Consider the following 11850-nt stretch of genomic DNA (forward strand, 5'->3'; position numbering starts at 1 on the left):
CGCTAAACAAAGCACGAACGGCACCAGCGAGCGGCTTGGTCACGGGTTGCTATGCCGCTATGTGTGGTGCGTTTTGAAATGCTTTAAAACCTTCCGAATCAAGGCAGGCTGTGAGCGAATGGATGAGAAAAGGTGAACATTTCATGCTCTGTCTTGCAGATGATATTCTAAACAAAAACGTGAACCTATGTAAATGAGGCTTTCTTTCCAAATGGAAATGCGCTGAGGCGGAATGTTACTTTAAAGCGGCACTACTTGCGAGAATCATTGTCGGGAACAATCCGGTACCATTCCGTTTATCAATCACACTAATTAGCTGAAAAGCACTGACATCTTTTTATCATCTGCAAGCCAACACACACCAACAGCTCGTAAACGTTTGCTTTTGCACATTACTTGCAGCGCTTGGTGTGGCCCCTGGGCACGAGGGGGAGCAAATTAAGCAGTTTTTAATTGCTTCTATCAACGCCATTAATTGGAAAACATTTGGCCCGTTGGCGATGATGCGCGAATGGCTGGAAACGGGAAACAGAGAAATCAATTTAATGGAAATGTTTACGTTAGCTTCAATGCCGTGCCCCCGATTTTCGGAGGAAATCGAGAGGGACCTCTACCAATGGACACAGTTGCAATTTTGTATCAACCAACTGCGCTGGCGTTTAGTAATCTCGTTCGCACCTTTTTTTTATGCACAAATGCACCGGATAATTGCTAATGAAATGAGCGACAATATGGCTAACGGGATAACCAGCGCAATGGATGCAATTACTAGGAGAAGTTTGAACGCTGGCGGCGAGCTGTGACATTAACAAACAAAAAAAAAACACAACAAAATTCAGCCGCCGGTACAAAACGCTGCCACACAAAGCACCCGCGAGAAAGCTCTGCATCCCGCCAATCCGGTTCTGCTTATTGTTATGTAGGTTTGTTTTTTTTTTCGTTGCTCCATTTTTCATTTTTAATAGCAACAGAGAAAAAAAAAGCTACGAGCAAATCGCCCACAGGGTTTCACTCCATCAGCGCAGCGTTTTAATGAGCTACCCGTGCATTGTACAAACCGTCCGAGTGTACGACCGTCCACGAGTATCCTGCGGGCCCAAAAGGGGCGCAAAATGAGCAACAATAAATACAACAAAAAAACGAAACGAAAGCAACACACTACACAGAGGCGGCTAATGGAACATTGGCGTCCGCCCGGTGTTGAGAAAGTGTTAGTTTGGTGCGTTTATAATAATCCCGCGCTACGAACCAACCTTCCTGAAGGCACACAATTTATCGTCCAGCATGGTGGGGCACCCGCTACTGGGGCAGGGGGCAATTGGCAGACGCCAGCAACATTAAATACCGTTTTGTAGCCGTACTCTCCTCCGAACAGGTCATGTGATCTATGGGAAACTGGGAAAAATGTTGCCCCCCACCAACGTTAACCCCTTAAGCGAGGAGAGATTATCAGAGCCTTCGTTACCAGCAAAGATCGGTTCGTGTGGTCGAAAAACACATCCCACACATTGTGCCGTAGAAGGAATGCACCGGGAAAATGTGATGGAAAAGGAAACAGGCAGGTGGACAGGTTTAGCTTCCACACCGTACGATCGTGGCCGTCGTTTGCCAGAACAAAGCCGACTCTTACGCTTGATTAAACACGAAACAAATAAAGCGTCGTGTAGCATTCGGATCGGAAATGGTTGCTCTCCTGTTTTTGCTGTTTCCTTTTTTGCTTCTTCTTCTTGCTCTTAAGCTTTCCCCCTGAACTCGCTACTCCTTTAACGCGCCCCCACTCGACTCGACATGTCGTAATCTTCCCGGAGCGTCAATCTTGAGGGCCACTCCTGCTTCCGGACGGGTTGTTTTGGGGCATTTGTTTGGCCGTTCGAGTTGCCATTTGGTTTTCCTCTTAAATTGATCCTCCATCGGTTGGGGCCCGACGTGGCATGATAGAGAGCGAGAGAGAGAGAGAGAAAGAGAGAAGCGAAAAGGTTCCCACCCACGGGTGGGCCGAAGGGTCGTCCTTGATTGTTAATGCATAATGGTGGCGGCTGGAAAAGGAGATGAGACGCCCTTGCTCAAGACGCCCGGCTACAAGTGATGTCCGTGACGGAGTTGCTTCCGATTGCTCGAACGCTAAAAGCGGTAAAACACAAATCGATTCGGTCTGGGGAAGGAATGTCGTTCATAAATTTAAACCCACGACAGCGAGCACGACGGACGGCGCCGTCGGACCGGTGCCACTGTCTATTTCGCTTCACGGTGCGTACATTAATCATCAGCCATTAGAAATTAAATCGGATTGCTTCGACCGGTGTGCACCGGGGGTTGGCAAACTTTGCTACGATTGCATAAGTGCTTGCACCCGCGCTTGAAACACAGGTGCATGCCCGAGCGGGCTACAAATTGGGCTACTTTGTTTCTCTAAAATCTATTTACTCCAGCTCCAGCTGTCGTCTCGCTTTGACAAAGCTGCTGTTTTTTTTGTTGCCGTCTCTATAAGGATCGAATTTCTGCTCGTGCCTGCAGAGTTGAACATCAGCCCGCGAAAGCGTTGCGAAATCGCAACCCACGTCCAGATTAAACCCTCGCAAGCATTTCCAGCACCCAACACCACCCACCGACCATTTGTGGGGACCATTTTCCATCACGAACGTGCGACTTAGGAAGCACTTTTCCCCGAACGCGCACCCTCCCCAAAAAGGCAATGTATCACCGGGTTGGTTTCCATTCCGCGCACGGGTGGTGAAACGGAGCGTCCCGTGCGCCGGAACCTCGCCCGAAAATGGAATCCCGATAATGTCCGCCAGCCAGTGATAGAAGCTTTTAAGCTTAACGGACTGTTATCAATAAATAATTACCCGTCGATATGCCCACGCGCCCACGGGCCTTGTCATTTCTCAGCGCCGGCAGGTGCCTCGCGGTAGTGTGTTTGGATTTTTGGAGGAATTTCTTTTTTGCTTCATCTTTGCGTGTGCGCTTTCACGCCGCATTATCAGTCGCACATCTTTAAGCGATTGAGAGGCACTTGAAGAAATGGGCTCAAGCTGTTTCCGGAGTCGGGGCGCAAGCCTATGTAAACATTTCGGCCACTATGCGCCACGCTGACCTGCAACGGTGAGGGTTGTTATTTTTTCAGCTCCAACGACACTTCACTGCAGGGCCATTTTCTAATCAGGAATTAAATGTTTTTCCAGCCAAAATCAGAGCTAAGTAGATGTGTTCCACCACTGCATTGCTGCGTTTTTTTTTTGTTGCTCTCATTCTTCCTTTCACTCCATTCTTTGCTTTAGCTTTTTCTCGTTTTTTGGCTGCAAATTGATTCTTCCTGATTGACCATTCTTACAACTCTGTAGTGGTTTTGGCCAACTTTTGTCACACTGCCAAGCCGGAAGTTCTTCCTCTGGCCTGGAGCTGGTGTACCAAGCACACTTTGTCCCATGTGCGGCGATTTTTAGCGACAGACAATGCATTTTTCATGACTCCGGCCACATGCGTCCGTTGCTACATTCCGGAACAATTGTACTGGAAAATGAATGCATAAGTGCCCTGACATGCCAAGGGGACGGAAAAGTTACAGGAACTTCGCCAAGGGTCACACACGCGGGGCCGAGCGAAGCAAAGTGAGGGGACAGACAAGGCTGCACATTGATTTACGATTCGGAATTCGAACATGAACGCGTGCGCCAGGATTCCTATAAGCACGGTTGAATAGTCATCTATGCATTCACCGGGCGGATAATGAATGAAACTTTTCCGTAAGACTGCCATGGTCACGGGCGATGTCGTACCAATCATATTCGTACGGGATGCGGGAGGTTAAGTTTTCTTTTCCGAAACCATCTATTGATCAGTAATTGCAGAAGTTTATTGTATGGGTTGATTCTTTTTCTGGGCGCAGTAAATATGGGTGAAAAAATATAGCAATTGGCCAACGTAGCCATCCTAACATTGAATCTTATCCTTACACTGCTTATGTAGGCAAAACGATTGAAAGGATCGCTAAATAATACGAGATGGATGATAAATTTTACATCTTTATTCTCGGGATGATTTTACATACATACATTTACATCCTTTTACATTTATTAAGCCATCTCAAAGCTCATTCAAGCATAAACATTCTCATTCCATATTGGTGACGCAAAATGTAATAAAGTGTGTATCCGATGTACAAATTGGTATATTGATGCAAATGGAAAAGACGAAAATTCTTCGATGCCATATGTTAGCATGCCAGTCGTTCTTCATGGCAGGAAATTGGTTTAAGGAAGCATGCACTACCGGGTATCTCACGTTATTTACTAAACGCAAGCTTTTTACCTAATGAACAAGCCTTTTGCTTGCTATCGCATTGCGCTCCTAAATTGCAACATGTTTACACATTTTATTAAAAAAAACTATAAAAGCTTGCAAATCAATTGTGATGTTTGGGCTCGTTTGGGATCAATATTTGCGTATGCATAATGAATAACATATGCTAAAATTATATCCAATACTTACATTTACGCACGATAAAATTACGTGCAATCAATGTAATTGATTGCAACAATAAATATTGTAACGGAAACTGCATTAGCATTTCCTTTTTGAAAAAAAAACGCTGGCTCCGTGGAAAATCTGAAGTCTTCCATTATGGAATATAAATGATAAACTAGACGTTTGAGGAACAACATGGAAATATGAAAAACCATCAAAACAAAACGATTGATTTGTTTACAAAAATTCTTCAAAATTGTGTTTCGTTTGTCTTGTAGATGTGCATAATCTGAAAAGTTTAAAAGTTAATCTTATTGATTATTAATTTTTGATCCGTTCCAATCCACAATAAAATAACAAATCAACCTGGTCTCTCTTAGGATAACTATATCTTTGGCTTAAATCTGTAGTACAATAGCAAAAGTGCTAAGAAAAATTCCCCAGACTAAGGTATTGGGAACAAAGTGCTACTGAACGCAAAACAGACATTGTCAATGTTTAAATTCCTCTCTAAGACGCTGGGTGTTTGCGGCTATATTATCCAATATGGTTGCATTACACATTGTACGTTTGAGTATATCGGAGACTTCGTCGTGGTAAGGATCGTCGGTTTTACATAATCGCAGGCCACACATCACCGGGCGTAATTATGATCTGAATATGTTACCTTTCTCAGTGCGTCGGTCCATCGATGGAGCCAACATTGACCACGAATAATGTGCTCATCACCGACCGCATCACTCCGCGGCTCTCAAAGCTGCAGCGCGGGGACATAATCATCGCGAAAAGCCCCACGAATCCGGTGCAGTATGTGTGCAAACGCATCATCGGTATGCCGGGAGATCGCATCATGACGCGTGCCTCGTTTAACCTTAACCCGCTATCGAACACGTACACCATTTACACGGCGGTACTACCGAACGCCTCGGGTGGCATCGAGCCGGACAATCAACGACAGAATCCTCCACATTACGAAGCGATGGCTAAGTTGCGCGATAAGGTCGACTATGTGAGCCAGAGTGCGGTGGACGAAACATCAAAAAGGCCCGACCCGTCTCCAAAACACGCCGCGATGAGCGACGTCAAGCAGGTCACGAACATGGATGATATGGATCAACCCGAGCCGAGAACAAGCATCGTTACCGTACCCCGGGGCCATCTGTGGATAGAGGGTGACAACGTACAGAATAGTTCCGATTCTCGCAATTACGGCCCGGTTCCGATCGGGCTCGTGAAAAGCCGTGCTGTGTGCCGCCTATGGCCTTTGAATGAGTTCAAACTGTTCATTTGAAGTTTAGCAAATGTGAAAATCCCCCCACATAGTTGCCGTGAAACGGCAATCGGCTAGGGGTTTCTTGCAATCCGTGACATGTTGTGCATGTTGTTCTATGAGATATTTAATTAAACTATTTATGTAGTCAAACGTCGAACCTTTTACCTCGCGGTGTCCCGTTTTCTTTCCGTGAACCGAACCACACATGCACAACACCGATCGTTTGAAACACATACGCGAAAGCTATCTCCGCACCGAGGTTATTTCATTATTGGCTACTAAGGAGTCGTAATACAGCTAAACGGTTTCCCCCATTAATATTACATTTCATTATGCTGGCCCACGAACACATGCCCGACGATCTGAAGAGTTCCTTTCGTCGATCCGTTTGGGCTGGAGTTGGGATTTGGTTAAAGTTAAAGAAAAACCACTCGTACGCTAAATTTGAAGATAAACCCGAACCATGTGCACCGGCACGGCAACGTCGTTGGCACAGCAACGAGCGGAGGAACGGACAACTACACAAGCGCAACGTAGCGGCGATTTTGGTGGTAAGGCAGGACGACGCGACGGTTATTGATCCTGCACCGATTCGTCCGTATCCATGGACGCCGCCTCTGGCACGACCGAAGACACCGCAGTTGGTGTCACGGGAGTGGTCGGTTGTTCGGTGCTCGTGCCTGCCATCGTCGCCGCGTGGGCCGCTCGCTTCTCGCGAATCCAAGCGTCGATTTCGCTCTTCAACTGATCGTTCCGCTTGACCTGCTCCATCGTGAGCGGTGACCGGTTAAAGGGATCCGATTGATCCGACAGCAGGTGCCGTGCGATCGTCGATCGGTCGACGGTAATCCGTGAGCTGGGCAGGATGACGGGATCGGTCATAAGCGACGACATGATCGGATCGAGAAACTCGTCCGGCGGATCGATGAGCGCTTCCTCGTCCATCTTCTGCTGCTTCTCGATGCGCTGCACTTTGTGTGAGAACTCTTGCATCTCACCAATTAGCTGTCCACCACCGATGCGAGCTAGACGGGGCAAAAACAAAGAAAACAAAAGGAAAATTAGACGATGAAAACACACCACCACGTGCGTTATTGGAAACTCTACTTACTGAGCACTTGCTCGGCGTACTCGAACAGTTGCGGGCTGTAACTGCGACCGTCCTGCGATACCGCCAGACAGAAAGTATCGCACTCGCACAGGTTCACATAGATGCGGCAGATTTCCAGCACCGTCCGCGCGGGATCGAACTCGAACTCGCGCTTATCTTTCACCTTAAAGTTGCCCTTCTTGGGACCGGTGAGGTTAAGCAGAAAGTAATTCAACATCGCCGCCACCCGATCGACCATCGACGAGTGGCAGAAGATCGATTTCGTCTCCGACGTGAGCAGCTGCAGGATGTTGATCGTGTCCCGGCCGAGGATGTTGTCGAACCGCGCTAGCATACCGAGGTTGCGCAGGTTGCCCAAGTTCTGCTGCCGCTCGGGTTGCGCGAGTGACTCCCATTCGCCGTTATCCTGTGCGCTTTGCATCTGCCGGATCTGCTGCAGGTTGCTGAGCGACTCGTCCAGCAGAAAGATGGCGTCGTTGATGAGCAGGTTAATGAAGCGCAGGAAAATCGGCGGATCCTCCGCCTCGATGTTTTCGATCGCGTCGCGCTCCAGCACCCGGAAGCATTCTTTCTGCTCGTCGATCTTCCACAGGTAGTCCATGATGGCGTACATGGGCCGCCGGTAGTTGAACTTCTGCTCGAACTGCACGCTCTGGCCCGTCATTTCGATGCTCACGAACACGCGCAACAGATTCGGAATAATCTCGAGCCGGTGCGCGTGGTTGGTGAAGAGCGCCGCGCTAAAGCTGAACCCGGCTGGTTCCGACTCCTTGGGCAGCAGGCTTTCGAGGCCTTCGGCGAGTCGTGCGCGCAAATGCGGATTGCGAATCCGCTCGGAGCTGCCCATGAAGATCAGAATCATCGTAAAGATCGCCTGCTGGGCGTCCACATCCACCCGGAGCGCTTGGCTGTCGAAGTGGCGCGAAAACTGCAGATACCCGACGATGTTCTCGATGATGTATTCAGGAATGCACTTGAGTACGCGCGATACGGTGACTCCGCTAAGCGGTAGACTAACCGGTTGCACCGTCTGCGGGGCGAAGCCTTTCTCCGGATCAAGCGTATCGATCTGGGGAGCTTCACGAGCGCTCAGCTGCGTTAACCAGATGGCTGACGCTTCGTAGAACTGCAGCAGCAGCTGATCGGTCGCGGGCTCGAGTAGCACGTTCTGCAGGCACAGGAACTGCTGCATTTGTGACGACACCATCTGCATGAGGTCGCTCGGCACGTCCGCCCCGTTTTGTGCCACCATGTCGTAGTACATCGTCTGCAACCGGTGCAGCTCGCGGTTCATGCGGAAAAACTTCTCGATGCACACGCGAAACCCAAGATCGATCGCTTTGTGCGTCATGAAGAAGCACTCCGTGACGAAGTTGTACCTCTCCGCCTCGAGCCGCTGCTCTTGGTCGTCCTCCAGTGGCAGGAGGCAGGTTTCCTTCTCCGTATCGAGCATGTGCACACCTTTGACGGTCTTGTCGCTGTCCCGCACGGCACAGTACGTTGGGTCCACGATCAGCACCTTTAGCTGGGGCTTCAGCAGCGGTTGACAGAGACGCAGCAGTACCCCGGCCAGATTGATGCTGAACGAGTCCGGTGACGTTGTCTGGGTGGCGAACATTCCCATGCCGTGATGCGTGTTCCAAATCTGACCGCGGGGCACGTTCTCGTGCAAACACTTGCCGATCCAGTCCAGTATCTTGCCGCGCACGTCCCCACCCAGCAGCAGGAAGCTCTTTACGAAGCCGTGCATGCGCTCGAGATGCAGCTTGGTGTAGTTCCACAGGCTCGACGATAGGCTATCACACGCGGATCGGCTCGTTGTCAGCGGGTTCTCGTAGTACTCGAACGGACCGTTGTGGTTCCGCGGCATGATGGACAGCGAGAGGAGCTGTCCGAGCAGCGACTCGGAGTACTTGATCCCATTCGAGCCGGAGGGTGGTGTCGTGTAGTCCAGGAAAATGTGCGCCAACCGGGGGTTGCTTTTGTCGCTGGGGAACACGTGCAGGAACGGTAGCACCCACCGATCGATCATGACCAGCGAAGCGCCCCGGAGTGCCTTTAGCACCTCCACAAACATCGGCCCGAAGATGTTACGTATGGCTTCGTAACCTTCCTGTTCCGTTTCTGAGTCGCTGAAAACTTCCCGCACCGTTTCGGAGATGAACCTGGCCGCCACGTTATGGTCGTCCGAGTCTGACTGCTTGAAGATGTCCAGTATCTGGTTCGGAAGGTTTTGGCCTTCGTACAGGTCCGGTTGCTTCAGCGAGGTGCAGGCGTTACGCAGGATGAGCGATTTCATCCTTCGCTGGTTGTCCACCGCCACGCTGTCGCTTTGGTCCACGGGTTTTTCGTTGCGCTCGAAACATCCGTAAAGGTACAGAATTACCTTAGTTTCTGCGATCTGCGGCGTGTCGGCCGTCGTTACATCGTTAGGAATCAGATACTCGGACGGGTTCTGCAGCACGATTCGCTCGAACAGCGCCTGCTCCAGCATGTCCAGATCGAGCAGTCCGCTTTCGACCGCTTGCGCCACATCCTCCACGTACACCAACTGTTTGTTTTTCTGGGGGGCTTTGTTCAGCGTGATAAGAAAAATCTTCTCTATGTGGGCGTTTGTTTTCTGCTCCAAAGGGTTGGGTTTGTACGATGCCCCAGCCATATTCTACACCGTTCAAAATGCAATCTCTTACGGGTGTCCACAAGGGCGCGAGAGGCTGATAAATGATATTAATCGCATGAACTACGACTGGTCCCCACTACCACTCCGCTCCAACGTTACCGTGGAGCAGCTAATTTGTGTGAACACTCTATTCGAACAGCAATACAGGTAGCCCTACGAGGAATACCTTACGGTGGAACGCGAGTTTCGTTATCGGATTCACTAATCGAAGCGCATCTTTGTCGAGAAATTTGATTTTCATTCAAGACTTTCACGAAAACATTCGTTCGATTGCAAAAATGAGTTGTAATTTTTTCTCGATATTTTGATTGTCAATCATGTTGTCAAAGTAACGCATGACACAGTCGCTGTCACGGGTTCACAGTGGTGCCAGCTGTTGAATTAGTCGCTCATCCACTTATGTTTCTATCTACGTGAAACAGCTTTGCGAGTTTTGCTGCCGTTTGGAGACGGACAAGTGTAAGAAACAAGCAAAAAGTGATCATCAAACAGTTTTAAAATTATGCATATCAGATACGTTATAAGTCACATTAAAGTTTGATAAAGCTTACACCAGCAGCTTGCATGCAAGTTGCATGTTGCAAGCGAGTAGTGGGCGTTAAGGTTTACATTTTTTAACGAAATTATATCTTAAATCCAATGATAGAGCAATTGAGAGAATGCACAGCTGAGAGGATTTATAGATAGAGCCTAGGATCATAGGTATGTTAATCATGGGATTATTTTAGTTCGGCTCATGCACCTAGCAATGGTCTGTCACTGAAACAGCTGATTTTATAACAACCACATAAACCGTTACCCCAAACTGATCCTTTGAGTCTCATGATATGCTACGGTACAAAACGCTTTGTATAGGCTCGACATTACTCGCGTGTTGTACCTGTACAAGGATAAAAAAGCGGATTACTTTTCGTTGATAATTTATTACGTTATTTTTTCGATTTATATTTAGAAATCTACATAAAACTACATCACATTATTCGAATGTTACATGAAACATTCAAACGAAACCCGATAAATTACACGCCTTCGTGATCCTTCCATTTCACTTTCGAAACAAGAGAGCAAAATATGTGCAGCCTATCTCTCTTTTGATTTCGCTGCTCTCCCAATTCTCCCAGAGCATCCCTTTCGACGTCTCATCTCAAGGATTCTTATTTACGCATGTCGAAAAGCTCTCCCGTTCATGTTTATGCTTTGTTATTGTTGCTTTCTCCCTCCAGCATCGCAGGAATTCGAACCAAAACTCACTGTAGTTTTTTGCTTTGCTTCACGTGCTCTCTCTTTCTAGGAGTGCCCGCGCCCGTCGAGAGAAAATATGTTTCATCATTACTCACGCGCTCACAAACAGCGATCGCTGTCCAGCGCACTATGGGCGAAGATACGAAATGTATGATACTGAATAATTACAGATGCGAAGCTGATTATTACCACGCACCAGGTATGCTTTACGTTTGGTAGACTATAGCCGACAATGCATTAAAAAGATAACTCATTACCTGACGTTTAATTTTCCCTCATTAATTCAAGTTAAAGGCAATCATTTCATCAAACAACTCCACACACCCAACAGACGTTTGTCTAAAATATTTTGCGTTTTTTTTAAAGCATCTTTTTTGCCAGTCCCATTCCAGCCAAATACAAAACACTGACGGATGCTTATGTTCCCACAGTGCGGCGCTTATGTTCTCGATGTTGCGCAGTGTTTCGTGCCTCGTTTTTCCAGCCAGTCGTTTGCTAACAGTTGATCAACGCAGGGTCTATCGATGCTGCCGCTCCGGTACTGGTCCGTGTGGTCACACGCGTAGCAAAGTCGTAACCGGGTGAACACTACCTGTTCTTCGGTGAGTCGCTTCCCGCCATTTCCTTCGCTGGGCGACCTTCACTACGAACATTCGGCCAATCAGAGGGTGGCGCTCACAATTTAATTACAACACACTGGTGCCCCTTGCGTTTTGGGGACGATCCCGTTAGCCGCCAGCGAAATCTCGGCCTCGGTGACACTCTGCCGGTATGCGTCGAGATTAGCGCGCCGGTGAAACACCGCCCTCGGGTGAAGTGTTCCTTGCGTAGGCCATCCGAGAACCACAGCGAAGCCATCTTGAGAGCACAGGAAGCCAAAAACAAGCCCTTCCCGCGATTGTGTTGAATCATCATCGGCTGTAATTTTCCTAGACAAACCACCAGTTCGAACAGTGACAGTGCTTTGCTTTAATTAATACGACCAGCCGGTGGGTGTGAGTACGTAAGCGTGCGTGTGCCCGCGCGCGCGTGAGTGTTGTGTGTGCGTGTGCCCGTGCGGAAGATCGAAGTGAAACGAAG

The 11850-nt window shown here is 48.5% G+C and overlaps 2 protein-coding genes across 2 annotated transcripts; one reads left to right on the top strand and one right to left on the bottom strand.

Annotated features, from left to right (window-relative positions):
• Positions 1–5140: 5140 nt before the first annotated feature.
• On the top strand, positions 5141–5830 carry LOC128731913 (uncharacterized). Its single transcript, XM_053825069.1, has one exon. The coding sequence runs from the start codon at positions 5156–5158 to the stop codon at positions 5753–5755; it is 600 nt and encodes a 199-aa protein (XP_053681044.1). The 5' UTR covers positions 5141–5155; the 3' UTR covers positions 5756–5830.
• A 190-nt stretch (positions 5831–6020) lies between these two features.
• Positions 6021–9507, bottom strand: LOC128720074 (ubiquitin conjugation factor E4 A). Its single transcript, XM_053813724.1, has 2 exons — positions 6849–9507; positions 6021–6762 (listed from the first exon to the last, which is right to left on the bottom strand). Exons 1-2 carry the CDS (start codon positions 9505–9507, stop codon positions 6311–6313), a joined length of 3111 nt encoding a protein of 1036 aa, XP_053669699.1. The 3' UTR covers positions 6021–6310.
• Between the last annotated feature and the right edge of the window lie 2343 nt (positions 9508–11850).

The sequence above is a fragment of the Anopheles nili genome, chromosome 2 (assembly GCF_943737925.1).
Source record: "Anopheles nili chromosome 2, idAnoNiliSN_F5_01, whole genome shotgun sequence".
Taxonomy (NCBI): Eukaryota; Metazoa; Arthropoda; class Insecta; order Diptera; family Culicidae; genus Anopheles; species Anopheles nili.